Consider the following 15,666-nt stretch of genomic DNA (forward strand, 5'->3'; position numbering starts at 1 on the left):
TTAGCGTGTACCCCAAAGAAAAGTCAACCGATGTATGGAGAACTTTCATATGTTACCACGACGATGCGCTATAGGAGCAGAATTACATCAGCTTTGATATGGAGTTGCTGATTCTTTCTGAAGAGGAACTAAAGAAGGGACAGTCACTGTATATATGTCATTTCACATGAGAAGGGGAGGGCAAGGCAAGTAAATATAGCAGAAAGAATTAATTGAGTCTCCTCAATGGTGCACAGTGAGGTTGTGCATATTCACATAGTTGTGGCCCGTCCTCAGCAGACATAACTCTGAGTCCCAGCTTGAGTGTGAGTGTCCTCTGCTGGTTTTATTTAACTCTAGTTTAGTACTGACACCCCCACCCACACACACACACACACACACACACATAGACACACTGTGGTTTGGTGAGACCAGATGAACGCTGCTGGTAATGTTGCCCAATCTCACGAGAGAGGTCGGGTGGTATCCACAGGAAACGCTAAAGTTGTCTGTTGTTTTTACTTCCCTTCCTGTTGCGATTCACTGGCTCCTTTGACCCTGGCCAGGACCTAAACAAAATTTGCCGTTAGCAGTGTATAAAACATCTCTTCAGTAATAGTGACCACAATCTCTCCACCCTCAGTGAAAGGAAGCTCTGCCACTAATCATTTGTTAACAGCCCTGAAGTTAAATAAAAATGGTGCTCACTTTAAACGTTATAATGAAAAGTCTTGTAGGATTGGGAGAGTGGTTACTTAGTGAGGCCTGGGAGGGCAGCTCCCACCCTATCGGTCACAATATGAATCAGGGAGGAGAGTTAAGATGAAAGGAAGATATTGGTGATGTGGAGGAGTAGATAACTAGTGAAAAATAAATAATCCGTTTGATATAGCGCCTTTCACATCAGGCGGATGTCTGAAAACACTTCACAGGATTTACTGTCAAGTGTACTGACTGCGTTTTGTAAGCAAACTTGGCAGTCCCATTTTGCATACAGCAATGATGTCCCACAATGGGGGTGAATGATCAGTTTTATCTAGAGGATTGTTGGCTGGGACACTGGGAGAAAAACTCCTTTCTCTCTTTGGATAGTGCCTTGAGTTCTTTTTTGACACCCATCTGAAAGAGAGGCTGTCTAATCAGAGAAAGAGGGGGAACATACTTTATTATTAGCAAAACCCCTAAGCTTTACATAGCATTACATAAAATATCTAGCTTCCCCTTAAAGGCATCTATACTATTTGCCTCAACTACTCCTTGTGCTAGCAAGATCCACATTCCCACCACTCTCTGGGTAAATAACTTTCTTCTGACTTCCCTATTTGATTTATTGGTGGCTATTTTATATTTATGGCCTCTGGTTTTGGTCTCCCTCACAAGTAGAAACATCTTCTATATGTCTACCCAATCAAAACATTTCATAATTTTAAAGACCTCTATTAGGTCACCCCTCATTCTTCCCCTTTCAAGAGAAAAGAGTCCAAGCTTCTTCAGCCTTTCCTGATAGGTATAATCTTGCAGGTCCAGTATCAGCCTTGTAAATCTCCTTTGCAACTTCTCCAGTGCCTCTATATCCTTTCTATAATATGGGGACCAGAACTGTACAAATGTGGTTTAACTAAGGTTCCATATAACTTCCCAGCTTTTCATTTCTATCCCTCCAGAAATGAACCCCAATGCTTGCGGAGGCAAATTGGATCAGCAGACTATCATTATACTGTTCAATGTGTAGAAATACTCTCAGGAAATGCTACTACAGCAACACTTTGTCTTTAACAACAGAGGGGACTGGGAATGCCTGTTAGCCAATAGGTGGTGAAACATGGCAGTAGTGTGCAAGAGATAGAGTGAACTAAAGTTTTGCTGCTCTCGGCTTTGTGATGAAATATGGAATAGTAATAATTTCTTCAGGTTAATAATCAAACATTTCCACTCATTTTCCTTCTTTTCTATATTGCATATTTTTTCCTGACTGCTTGTAACTGCACACATAGCTGATGTTATAGTAACTGCTGATCCTGCTCTCTCTAGCTGGCCTCATCAGCCCCTGGAATATGCCACTATACCTCCTGACCTGGAAGATAGCTCCAGCCATCGCCATGGGCAATACGGTCATTGCCAAACCCAGCAAAATGACCTCAGTCACGGCCTGGTCTGCAAGGGGCCCGGTGCCTGCCCGGTCCCTGCAAGGCGTCCTGCGGGCCGGTCCTGCCCGGTCCCTGCAAGGGCCGGTCCCTGCAAGGGCCGGTCCCTGCAAGGGCCGGTCCCTGCAAGGGCCGGTCCCTGCAAGGGCCGGTCCCTGCAAGGGCCGGTCCCTGCAAGGGCCGGTCCCTGCAAGGGCCGGTCCCTGCAAGGGCCGGTCCCTGCAAGGGCCGGTCCCTGCAAGGGCCGGTCCCTGCAAGGGCCGGTCCCTGCAAGGGCCGGTCCCTGCAAGGGCCGGTCCCTGCAAGGGCCGGTCCCTGCAAGGGCCGGTCCCTGCAAGGGCCGGTCCCTGCAAGGGCCGGTCCCTGCAAGGGCCGGTCCCTGCAAGGGCCGGTCCCTGCAAGGGCCGGTCCCTGCAAGGGCCCTGCGGCGGTCCCTGCAAGGGCCGGTCCCTGCAAGGGCCGGTCCCTGCAAGGGCCGGTCCCTGCAAGGGCCGGTCCCTGCAAGGGCCGGTCCCTGCAAGGGCCGGTCCCTGCAAGGGCCGGTCCCTGCAAGGGCCGGTCCCTGCAAGGGCCCCCGGGTCCCTGCAAGGGCCGGTCCCTGCAAGGGCCGGTCCCTGCAAGGGCCGGTCCCTGCAAGGGCCGGTCCCTGCAAGGGCCGGTCCCTGCAAGGGCCGGTCCCTGCAAGGGCCGGTCCCTGCAAGGGCCGGTCCCTGCAAGGGCCGGTCCCTGCAAGGGCCGGTCCCTGCAAGGGCCGGTCCCTGCAAGGGCCGGTCCCTGCAAGGGCCGGTCCCTGCAAGGGCCGGTCCCTGCAAGGGCCGGTCCCTGCAAGGGCCGGTCCCTGCAAGGGCCGGTCCCTGCAAGGGCCGGTCCCTGCAAGGGCCGGTCCCTGCAAGGGCCGGTCCCTGCAAGGGCCGGTCCCTGCAAGGGCCGGTCCCTGCAAGGGCCGGTCCCTGCAAGGGCCGGTCCCTGCAAGGGCCGGTCCCTGCAAGGGCCGGTCCCTGCAAGGGCCGGTCCCTGCAAGGGCCGGTCCCTGCAAGGGCCGGTCCCTGCAAGGGCCGGTCCCTGCAAGGGCCGGTCCCTGCAAGGGCCGGTCCCTGCAAGGGCCGGTCCCTGCAAGGGCCGGTCCCTGCAAGGGCCGGTCCCTGCAAGGGCCGGTCCCTGCAAGGGCCGGTCCCTGCAAGGGCCGGTCCCTGCAAGGGCCGGTCCCTGCAAGGGCCGGTCCCTGCAAGGGCCGGTCCCTGCAAGGGCCGGTCCCTGCAAGGGCCGGTCCCTGCAAGGGCCGGTCCCTGCAAGGGCCGGTCCCTGCAAGGGCCGGTCCCTGCAAGGGCCGGTCCCTGCAAGGGCCGGTCCCTGCAAGGGCCGGTCCCTGCAAGGGCCGGTCCCTGCAAGGGCCGGTCCCTGCAAGGGCCGGTCCCTGCAAGGGCCGGTCCCTGCAAGGGCCGGTCCCTGCAAGGGCCGGTCCCTGCAAGGGCCGGTCCCTGCAAGGGCCGGTCCCTGCAAGGGCCGGTCTGCGTGGGTGTGGCACATTACACTCCATTTAGAATTTTAGAATTATTTGTTGTCGACTGTATATCCCGTCAATGATATAATGATGTTGAGTCAGTAATCCTTAACTATGAATGTGACTGCCAGTGATCTGTGCCAAGCTGATATTTGGTGTCCGCGCTGAGAGCCGCAGCTTGCTCTTAACTAAATATTTCCTCTCTACCACATGAAAATTTGATCTATCCTGTTGTCTGGTAATTGTGAATATGCACACTTTGAGGTGTCTTTTTTGTATTTATAATCTTATGTTTGTAAAATAGCTTTGTAGGTAGTGATGAACTTGTTTTGCTTTCAGAGAGTCTGATATCACCAAAGAGAGAATTCAGAAGATTCTGGCCACAGGTGCCAATGTCATTCTGACTACTGGTGGCATTGATGATATGTGTCTAAAATATTTTGTGGATGCTGGTGCCATGGCAGTACGCCGTTGTCTGAAGAAAGACCTCAGACGAATTGCTAAGGCCAGTGGAGGTAAGTGCAGCATTTTTTTTTACTGGTTACTGTTGTGAATTATATATACTTTGAAACTAGTGATCCCCTGCCTTATTGGACTCCAGTTATCCGGAATTCCGACCTGGTTGGACGAGGCCCAAAACCAAAAACATTAATTTTATTCTGTGGGCCCAACTCCTAGCGCGGATCAATGGTGCACTGAGTAGCCTCTGTCTGTGCTGACATTCATAGTGGCTAGTGATACTGACTGACTCAGATTGTTTGAATCCAGCGAGCAGAAAATGGCTTATTCGTTATCTTCTTAGTCGAAAATTGATCTGATAACTCGTTCTGTAATATGGCATCTTGCATTACAAAGGCCTCCAGCCCGATGTTGTGATTGGTAGCGGAGGTTGGGTGCCTATGCTCAGATGCGTTGCAGGGGCTAAGCCGTGGCCTCCTACGCTGTCTTGCATCTTATCGTGTGACAGGATAGGGCCAAAAGCCACGGAGCAGCTGGGAGGACCTATATCAAACTCGCTACTCCGGATAACTTATTGCTCAGCTCTTTACCCTTGGAGTGACAAGCTATCGAGTTTAATGTCCAATATTAATATCATTCAATTTTAAAAGGGTGGCATTCGGAATCAGCTGGAATTTTCCTAGTGATTCTGACGTCCTCCCGACATGAAAAGCGCTATACAAATGTAATTTTGTTGAAGTGTTAAAAGTACGTAAATCAGAAAAGGGTGTCTTGGACTGAGAAACCTATTCTGATGATTTTTACCTGTTTTTGTTTATAGCAACTATCTGTTCAACACTTGCAAACTTGGAAGGAGATGAGAGTTTTGATCACTCTTTAGTGGGCCAAGCTGAGGAGGTGGTTTACTGTGTTGTAAAGGATATGCGATGATGAACTGATACTTGTTGAAAAGTAAGAAAAACATGTACAACTTACTGAACTCCCATTTATTTGCTGCCCTGCTAATATCTGTGGCATGAGCAGTTGTACGCTTGGGATAGAGAATATTCAGCCTTGTGTGACTGAAGAGCTTGCTGATGTCTTCTCAGTAATGCATTAGCTGAACATAAAAAATTATATCCAATGTATACAGTGTAGTATCTTGCAATGCTACTGTTAATGTTGCAGAATTGAAAAAGATGTTGGGATTGTAATTGTGTTGAATCTTTTTTTATATTGACTGCACAGATGCAGATTAAATTTGTTGTGCATATAAATATAATCCAAGCAGTTTCCTGATGAAAGTAGAACTGTCACATCTATTCCTGGTTTAAGTCGGCGATGAATATTGTTTTGCATAACAGTATATAATCAATAGGTATTGTTCATTCAGGAGCAGTGCACACAAAGTTTGTGATTGAAAAAGGGATCTAGATTCTGATTTCTAAAAGTGAGGTATAAATTGATGCTGACATTTTAAAATGGGTTTAACCCAACCCCCACAAGTACTATTGTTGTAAAGTTTATCTGATGTATGGATTTTTTTAAATTTGTATTTTTCAGTACAAAGGCCCGTACTTCTGCATCAATCATTCTGCGAGGAGCAAATGATTTCATGTGTGATGAGATGGAGCGCTCCCTACATGATGCACTCTGTGTTGTGAAGAGAGTGCTTGAGTCCAAGTCTTTAGTTCCAGGAGGTGGGGCTGTGGAAGCTGCACTCTCCATCTACCTGGAAAACTATGCAACTAGTTTGGTATGGGTTTAATTGTATTTAATTGTATTTTAATTGGGGGAAGGCACTTTTACCGTATGCTTTGAGCTGATTAACCAGGGATTACTGTCCCTATTAATTTGCAGTATTAAAAATTATTTTAAGAAAATAAGTTAAAAGTACTTCATGTATTTAACTGTTGGTTGTCTTTTTGTTTAGGGATCACGTGAACAACTTGCCATTGCAGAATTTGCCCGGGCCATGTTGATTATTCCTAGGACTCTGGCAGTGAATGCTGCTCAGGATTCTACAGACCTTGTTGCAAAGTTGCGTGCATTCCACAACGAAGCTCAGGTCAATCCTGATCGCAAAACTTTGAAATGGTAAAAATTTTATTGTACTGTGGTCTGCAAAAGATTGTGACTTGAGACCCATTGTTGTCTGAATCAGCGATGAAACTAAATTTGAACATTGTTGCAATTCATGAGCAATCATTGATTTTGGGTGACCTGGTGCCCCAGATAGCAGTAAAGTGCAAAATTGACTTTCTCCATCTTGTTAAAGTAACTTTTACGGCTGAGTTGTCAGAATTCAATCGGAAATTATGAAGGTTTTACTAATATTGTAGTGACTGGCTATTAAAACAGTGTTAATCAAATTCACATTTTGTTTGTGCAGGATTGGTCTTGATTTATTGAATGGGAAGCCAAGGGACAACAAACAAGCTGGTGTCTTTGAGCCTACTGTGGTTAAAGTCAAGAGTCTGAAGTTTGCAACAGAAGCTGCTATAACCATCCTGCGAATTGATGATCTCATCAAACTTTACCCAGATGAAAAGCAAGACAAAGGAAAGAGTTACCAAGATGCAGTTCAAAGTGGAGAGCTTAATGGCTGAAGCACCTGAGTTCTAAAATCAGCTATTATAATTTATGTTTAACTCTTGGCATCCATCAGGTGCTTCTTGTACTTCTGTTCTAGATTGAGCAGCTTGTCATACTTGTATGAAATTCAGTGCCACTTGTTGTAGTGCTCTGTTTAATTTACTATGCTTGTTTAGTGCTATTTGGCACAAACCGGATTTAAAAGACCTCTTACTTTGTTACCTATAGTCAACTCTTTCAAGTTATTTGTGCAAAATTATTTCCTGTACATTGACAGTTGTGCTTCAAGCTCCTTCGGAAATAAAATGTGACAGTTGTCAAGTGATCAGCCATCTATGTAGGGAGCTGTTAAGAGACCACCTTAATTTCATGAATAAACGGTGATGTTGTGCTTCTGGTCTTTTCAAATCTAATTAATTGTGTATGTTATTTCATTGTGGACATGATTTCTCCCTCACACAAATTCACTGGGGAAACATTAATTAAAAATACTGCTGGGGAAGGATGTAATAAGGCACTATATCAAACACAAGGATGATTATTATCTCCCCAAATAAGTAACCTCTCTGATTCTTGGTTGCTGATCTTACCATGGGGAATGATAAAATGCTCAAAAGTATTAGGGCAGCATTTGTAAATCAATTAAAGCAAAATTAAAATACAATGAATGTTCCCCTGCTTTCTCACATGTATTCAACCATCTTGCCCTTCTATAAATACTGGCACTTGATGTAATTTGAGAGTCAGTTTACAAGATTCAGCAATGGTACATTGAGCAATTTATTTCATAAAGAAAAAAATGGTCAATCTGAATTGAGAGATAATAGGAAGGGGTTTATGAATTTTAACAAAAGTATGGATTCCACAGACACAATATTACTATGACTTCAAACTTCAGTACTTTTAATCAAATATTTAAAAGTTACAGTAATTTTCAGAACCGTTTTATGTGGACTGAAGTTTTGAATAGTTTTAAAACCTACCTACTTTACACATTCATTATAAAAACAAAATGCACCTACATTTCATTGGAATCAGGCTGTAACCTAAAATAAAAGCTCAATTTTATCCAGTCAGTAGCTTAGCTGCAGAGTATCTTCAGTTCTTGTAGTAAAATTTAGGTGTCATTTATTGCCTTTCAACACACATAGCTATTCCCATTCCACCTCCTATGCACAAAGAAGCAATGCCACGCTTTTTTCCTGTTCTCTCCAGTGCGTAGAGAAGTGTAACCAGAATGCGGCACCCAGACATTCCCAGAGGGTGACCTGAAGCAATAGCACCACCTTGGATGTTTACCTAGAAAGACAAACACAAAAAATGCATTTTTTAAAAAAAGAGGAAAACCTTTTCCCTAATTTTCTCCTTACTCCACTGGCCTGCTTCAGGTCTCCTGCCTATCCTACCATCAGCAGTCAGGCTTTCAGCCTATCTGCTCTCACTTTGTGGAACTCCAATGTTTGAGCCATATTCAGCCATAGGGCTTTGTTAGCAGTGGTCGTTGTAAATATACCTCTTCTTTATACCTCAATGTTCCTTTTCTTTTCAAACTTCAGGGAAGACGATAACTGTGGCCAGAAACATAGAAATACCTTGAGCGTCTTACAATTTCCGTTTCTTCGCCTCGTCCATCCTCCACCACACCACCGACTGCACACAGATGGATCGCATGAGCTGCACGCACTTCACCGCTCGAACTCCAGTGGGAGTAGGTGAGGTATTAAAGTGGATTGAATATTGCAGCTCATTAATGCTGTGTTTCTTCAAAGTCTGTCAAAAAAACATGTACCTCGGATAATTTAACCGGTGGTAGAGCTTAGAACTAGGAGCAGAATTACATCAGCTTTGATATGGAGTTGCTGATTCTTTCTGAAGAGGAACCAAAGAAGGAACAGTCACTGTATATAAGTCATTTCACGTGAGAAGGGGAGGGGAAGGCAAGTAAATATAGCAGAAAGAATTAATTGAGTCTCCTCAATGGTGCACAGTGAGGTTGTGCATATTCACATAGTTGTGGCCCGTCCTCAGCAGACATAACTCTGAGTCCCAGCTTGAGTGTGAGTGTCCTCTGCTGGTTTTATTTAACTCTAGTTTAGTACTGACACCCCCACCCCCCCACACACACACACACATAGACACACTGTGGTTTGGTGAGACCAGATGAACGCTGCTGGTAATGTTGCCCAATCTCACGAGAGAGGTCGGGTGGTATCCACAGGAAACGCTAAAGTTGTCTGTTGTTTTTACTTCCCTTCCTGTTGCGATTCACTGGCTCCTTTGACCCTGGCCAGGACCTAAACAAAATTTGCCGTTAGCAGTGTATAAAACATCTCTTCAGTAATAGTGACCACAATCTCTCCACCCTCAGTGAAAGGAAGCTCTGCCACTAATCATTTGTTAACAGCCCTGAAGTTAAATAAAAATGGTGCTCACTTTAAACGTTATAATGAAAAGTCTTGTAGGATTGGGAGAATGGTTACTTAGTGAGGCCTGGGAGGGCAGCTCCCACCCTATCGGTCACAATATGAATCAGGGAGGAGAGTTCAGATGAAAGGAAGATATTGGTGATGTGGAGGAGTAGATAACTAGTGAAAAATAAATAATCCGTTTGATATAGCGCCTTTCACATCAGGCGGATGTCTGAAAACACTTCACAGGATTTACTGTCAAGTGTACTGACTGCGTTTTGTAAGCAAACTTGGCAGTCCCATTTTGCATACAGCAATGATGTCCCACAATGGGGGTGAATGATCAGTTTTATCTAGAGGATTGTTGGCCGGGACACTGGGAGAAAAACTCCTTTCTCTCTTTGGATAGTGCCTTGAGTTCTTTTTTGACACCCATCTGAAAGAGAGGCTGTCTAATCAGAGAAAGAGGGGAACATACTTTATTATTAGCAAAACCCCTAAGCTTTACATAGCATTACATAAAATATCTAGCTTCCCCTTAAAGGCATCTATACTATTTGCCTCAACTACTCCTTGTGCTAGCAAGATCCACATTCCCACCACTCTCTGGGTAAATAACTTTCTTCTGACTTCCCTATTTGATTTATTGGTGGCTATTTTATATTTATGGCCTCTGGTTTTGGTCTCCCTCACAAGTAGAAACATCTTCTATATGTCTACCCAATCAAAACATTTCATAATTTTAAAGACCTCTATTAGGTCACCCCTCATTCTTCCCCTTTCAAGAGAAAAGAGTCCAAGCTTCTTCAGCCTTTCCTGATAGGTATAATCTTGCAGGTCCAGTATCAGCCTTGTAAATCTCCTTTGCAACTTCTCCAGTGCCTCTATATCCTTTCTATAATATGGGGACCAGAACTGTACAAATGTGGTTTAACCAAGGTTCCATATAACTTCCCAGCTTTTCATTTCTATCCCTCCAGAAATGAACCCCAATGCTTGCGGAGGCAAATTGGATCAGCAGACTATCATTATACTGTTCAATGTGTAGAAATACTCTCAGGAAATGCTACTACAGCAACACTTTGTCTTTAACAACAGAGGGGACTGGGAATGCCTGTTAGCCAATAGGTGGTGAAACATGGCAGTAGTGTGCAAGAGATAGAGTGAACTAAAGTTTTGCTGCTCTCGGCTTTGTGATGAAATATGGAATAGTAATAATTTCTTCAGGTTAATAATCAAACATTTCCACTCATTTTCCTTCTTTTCTATATTGCATATTTTTTCCTGACTGCTTGTAACTGCACACATAGCTGATGTTATAGTAACTGCTGATCCTGCTCTCTCTAGCTGGCCTCATCAGCCCCTGGAATATGCCACTATACCTCCTGACCTGGAAGATAGCTCCAGCCATCGCCATGGGCAATACGGTCATTGCCAAACCCAGCAAAATGACCTCAGTCACGGCCTGGAAGGGCCGGTCCCTGCAAGGGCCGGTCCCTGCAAGGGCCGGTCCCTGCAAGGGCCGGTCCCTGGAAGGGCCGGTCCCTGCAAGGGCCGGTCCCTGCAAGGGCCCGTCCCTGCAAGGGCCGGTCCCTGCAAGGGCCGGTCCCTGCAAGGGCCGGTCCCTGCAAGGGCCGGTCCCTGCAAGGGCCGGTCCCTGCAAGGGCCGGTCCCTGCAAGGGCCGGTCCCTGCAAGGGCCGGTCCCTGCAAGGGCCGGTCCCTGCAAGGGCCGGTCCCTGCAAGGGCCGGTCCCTGCAAGGGCCGGTCCCTGCAAGGGCCGGTCCCTGCAAGGGCCGGTCCCTGCAAGGGCCGGTCCCTGCAAGGGCCGGTCCCTGCAAGGGCCGGTCCCTGCAAGGGCCGGTCCCTGCAAGGGCCGGTCCCTGCAAGGGCCGGTCCCTGCAAGGGCCGGTCCCTGCAAGGGCCGGTCCCTGCAAGGGCCGGTCCCTGCAAGGGCCGGTCCCTGCAAGGGCCGGTCCCTGCAAGGGCCGGTCCCTGCAAGGGCCGGTCCCTGCAAGGGCCGGTCCCTGCAAGGGCCGGTCCCTGCAAGGGCCGGTCCCTGCAAGGGCCGGTCCCTGCAAGGGCCGGTCCCTGCAAGGGCCGGTCCCTGCAAGGGCCGGTCCCTGCAAGGGCCGGTCCCTGCAAGGGCCGGTCCCTGCAAGGGCCGGTCCCTGCAAGGGCGGTCCCTGCAAGGGCCGGTCCCTGCAAGGGCCGGTCCCTGCAAGGGCCGGTCCCTGCAAGGGCCGGTCCCTGCAAGGGCCGGTCCCTGCAAGGGCCGGTCCCTGCAAGGGCCGGTCCCTGCAAGGGCCGGTCCCTGCAAGGGCCGGTCCCTGCAAGGGCCGGTCCCTGCAAGGGCCGGTCCCTGCAAGGGCCGGTCCCTGCAAGGGCCGGTCCCTGCAAGGGCCGGTCCCTGCAAGGGCCGGTCCCTGCAAGGGCCGGTCCCTGCAAGGGCCGGTCCCTGCAAGGGCCGGTCCCTGCAAGGGCCGGTCCCAGCACGGGCCGGTCCCTGCAAGGGCCGGTCCCTGCAAGGGCCGGTCCCTGCAAGGGCCGGTCCTGCAAGGGCCGGTCCCTGCAAGGGCCGGTCCCTGCAAGGGCCGGTCCCTGCAAGGGCCGGTCCCTGCAAGGGCCGGTCCCTGCAAGGGCCGGTCCCTGCAAGGGCCGGTCCCTGCAAGGGCCGGTCCCTGCAAGGGCCGGTCCCTGCAAGGGCCGGTCCCTGCAAGGGCCGGTCCCTGCAAGGGCCGGTCCCTGCAAGGGCCGGTCCCTGCAAGGGCCGGTCCCTGCAAGGGCCGGTCCCTGCAAGGGCCGGTCCCTGCAAGGGCCGGTCCCTGCAAGGGCCGGCCGGTCTGCGTGGGTGTGGCATATTACACTCCATTTAGAATTTTAGAATTATTTGTTGTCGACTGTATATCCCGTCAATGATATAATGATGTTGAGTCAGTAATCCTTAACTATGAATGTGACTGCCAGTGATCTGTGCCAAGCTGATATTTGGTGTCCGCGCTGAGAGCCGCAGCTTGCTCTTAACTAAATATTTCCTCTCTACCACATGAAAATTTGATCTATCCTGTTGTCTGATAATTGTGAATATGCACACTTTGAGGTGTCTTTTTTGTATTTATAATCTTATGTTTGTAAAATAGCTTTGTAGGTAGTGATGAACTTGTTTTGCTTTCAGAGAGTCTGATATCACCAAAGAGAGAATTCAGAAGATTCTGGCCACAGGTGCCAATGTCATTCTGACTACTGGTGGCATTGATGATATGTGTCTAAAATATTTTGTGGATGCTGGTGCCATGGCAGTACGCCGTTGTCTGAAGAAAGACCTCAGACGAATTGCTAAGGCCAGTGGAGGTAAGTGCAGCATTTTTTTTTACTGGTTACTGTTGTGAATTATATATACTTTGAAACTAGTGATCCCCTGCCTTATTGGACTCCAGTTATCCGGAATTCCGACCTGGTTGGACGAGGCCCAAAACCAAAAACATTAATTTTATTCTGTGGGCCCAACTCCTAGCGCGGATCAATGGTGCACTGAGTAGCCTCTGTCTGTGCTGACATTCATAGTGGCTAGTGATACTGACTGACTCAGATTGTTTGAATCCAGCGAGCAGAAAATGGCTTATTCGTTATCTTCTTAGTCGAAAATTGATCTGATAACTCGTTCTGTAATATGGCATCTTGCATTACAAAGGCCTCCAGCCCGATGCTGTGATTGGTAGCGGAGGTTGGGTGCCTATGCTCAGATGCGTTGCAGGGGCTAAGCCGTGGCCTCCTACGCTGTCTTACATCTTATCGTGTGACAGGATAGGGCCAAAAGCCACGGAGCAGCTGGGAGGACCTATATCAAACTCGCTACTCCGGATAACTTATTGCTCAGCTCTTTACCCTTGGAGTGACAAGCTATCGAGTTTAATGTCCAATATTAATATCATTCAATTTTGAAAGGGTGGCATTCGGAATCAGCTGGAATTTTCCTAGTGATTCTGACGTCCTCCCGACATGAAAAGCGCTATACAAATGTAATTTTGTTGAAGTGTTAAAAGTACGTAAATCAGAAAAGGGTGTCTTGGACTGAGAAACCTATTCTGATGATTTTTACCTGTTTTTGTTTATAGCAACTATCTGTTCAACACTTGCAAACTTGGAAGGAGATGAGAGTTTTGATCCCTCTTTAGTGGGCCAAGCTGAGGAGGTGGTTCAAGAAAGGATATGCGATGATGAACTGATACTTGTTAAAAAGTAAGAAAAACATGTACAACTTACTGAACTCCCATTTATTTGCTGCCCTGCTAATATCTGTGGCATGAGCAGTTGTACGCTTGGGATAGAGAATATTCAGCCTTGTGTGACTGAAGACCTTGCTGATGTCTTCTCAGTAATGCATTAGCTGAACATAAAAAATTATCTCCAATGTATACAGTGTAGTATCTTGCAATGCTACTGTTAATGTTGCAGAATTGAAAAAGATGTTGGGATTGTAATTGTGTTGAATCTTTTTTTATATTGACTGCACAGATGCAGATTAAATTTGTTGTGCATATAAATATAATCCAAGCAGTTTCCTGATGAAAGTAGAACTGTCACATCTATTCCTGGTTTAAGTCGGCAATGAATATTGTTTTGCATAACAGTATATAATCAATAGGTATTGTTCATTCAGGAGCAGTGCACACAAAGTTTGTGATTGAAAAAGGGATCTAGATTCTGATTTCTAAAAGTGAGGTATAAATTGATGCTGACATTTTAAAATGAGTTTAACCCAACCCTCACAAGTACTATTGTTGTAAAGTTTATCTGATGTATGGATTTTTTTAAATTTGTACTTTTCAGTACAAAGGCCCGTACTTCTGCATCAATCATTCTGCGAGGAGCAAATGATTTCATGTGTGATGAGATGGAGCGCTCCCTACATGATGCACTCTGTGTTGTGAAGAGAGTGCTTGAGTCCAAGTCTTTAGTTCCAGGAGGTGGGGCTGTGGAAGCTGCACTCTCCATCTACCTGGAAAACTATGCAACTAGTTTGGTATGGGTTTAATTGTATTTCAAGATTATTGGGGGAGGGCACTTTTACCGTATGCTTTGAGCTGATTAACCAGGGATTACTGTCCCTATTAATTTGCAGTATTAAAAATTATTTTAAGAAAATAAGTTAAAAGTACTTCATGTATTTAACTGTTGGTTGTCTTTTTGTTTAGGGATCACGTGAACAACTTGCCATTGCAGAATTTGCCCGGGCCATGTTGATTATTCCTAGGACTCTGGCAGTGAATGCTGCTCAGGATTCTACAGACCTTGTTGCAAAGTTGCGTGCATTCCACAACGAAGCTCAGGTCAATCCTGATCGCAAAACTTTGAAATGGTAAAAATTTTATTGTACTGTGGTCTGCAAAAGATTGTGACTTGAGACCCATTGTTGTCTGAATCAGCGATGAAACTAAATTTGAACATTGTTGCAATTCATGAGCAATCATTGATTTTTGGTGACCTGGTGCCCCAGATAGCAGTAAAGTGCAAAATTGATTTTCTCCATCTTGTTAAAGTAACTTTTACGGCTGAGTTGTCAGAATTCAATCGGAAATTATGAAGGTTTTACTAATATTGTAGTGACTGGCTATTAAAACAGTGTTAATCAAATTCACATTTTGTTTGTGCAGGATTGGTCTTGATTTATTGAATGGGAAGCCAAGGGACAACAAACAAGCTGGTGTCTTTGAGCCTACTATGGTTAAAGTCAAGAGTCTGAAGTTTGCAACAGAAGCTGCTATAACCATCCTGCGAATTGATGATCTCATCAAACTTTACCCAGATGAAAAGCAAGACAAAGGAAAGAGTTACCAAGATGCAGTTCAAAGTGGAGAGCTTAATGGCTGAAGCACCTGAGTTCTAAAATCAGCTATTATAATTTATGTTTAACTCTTGGCATCCATCAGGTGCTTCTTGTACTTCTGTTCTAGATTGAGCAGCTTGTCATACTTGTCTGAAATTCAGTGCCACTTGTTGTAGTGCTCTGTTTAATTTACTATGCTTGTTTAGTGCTATTTGGCACAAACCGGATTTAAAAGACCTCTTACTTTGTTACCTATAGTCAACTCTTTCAAGTTATTTGTGCAAAATTATTTCCTGTACATTGACAGTTGTGCTTCAAGCTCCTTCGGAAATAAAATGTGACAGTTGTCAAGTGATCAGCCCATCTATGTAGGGAGCTGTTAAGAGACCACCTTAATTTCATGAATAAACGTTGATGTTGTGCTTCTGGTCTTTTCAAATCTAATTAATTGTGTATGTTATTTCATTGTGGACATGATTTCTCCCTCACACAAATTCACTGGGGAAAACATTAATTAAAAATACTACTGGGGAAGGATGTAATAAAGCACTATATCAAATACAAGGATGATTATTATCTCCCCAAATAAGTAACCTCTCTGATTCTTGGTTGCTGATCTTACCATGGGGAATGATAAAATGCTCAAAAGTATTAGGGCAGCATTTGTAAATCAATTAAAGCAAAATTAAAATACAATGAATGTTCCCCTGCTTTCTCACATGTATTCAACCATCTTGCCCTTCTATAAATACTGGCACTTGATGTAATTTGAGAGT

At 46.3% G+C, this 15,666-nt stretch overlaps 2 protein-coding genes across 2 annotated transcripts in view; both read left to right on the forward strand.

Moving 5' to 3' along the window:
* Positions 1 to 7,048, forward strand: part of LOC121848527 (T-complex protein 1 subunit alpha-like) — a 17,558-nt gene extending 10,510 nt beyond the window's left edge. The window contains 6 exon segments of the mRNA XM_042332843.1: positions 3,964 to 4,139; positions 4,904 to 4,989; positions 4,991 to 5,034; positions 5,626 to 5,818; positions 5,996 to 6,159; positions 6,455 to 7,048. Coding sequence (XP_042188777.1) covers positions 3,964 to 4,139; positions 4,904 to 4,989; positions 4,991 to 5,034; positions 5,626 to 5,818; positions 5,996 to 6,159; positions 6,455 to 6,671 — 880 coding nt within the window. The 3' untranslated portion in view covers positions 6,672 to 7,048.
* A 4,831-nt stretch (positions 7,049 to 11,879) lies between these two features.
* Positions 11,880 to 15,312, forward strand: LOC121848528 (T-complex protein 1 subunit alpha-like; the record flags this gene model as incomplete). The annotated part of the gene is made up of 6 exons (XM_042332844.1): positions 11,880 to 11,914; positions 12,239 to 12,414; positions 13,179 to 13,302; positions 13,894 to 14,086; positions 14,259 to 14,422; positions 14,718 to 15,312. Coding segments are annotated over 6 exons (909 nt in total), but the record flags the coding sequence as incomplete, so codon positions are not given.
* Positions 15,313 to 15,666: the final 354 nt, after the last annotated feature.

The sequence above is a fragment of the Callorhinchus milii genome, unplaced genomic scaffold, assembly GCF_018977255.1.
Source record: "Callorhinchus milii isolate IMCB2004 unplaced genomic scaffold, IMCB_Cmil_1.0 Scaffold3, whole genome shotgun sequence".
NCBI lineage: Eukaryota > Metazoa > Chordata > Chondrichthyes > Chimaeriformes > Callorhinchidae > Callorhinchus > Callorhinchus milii.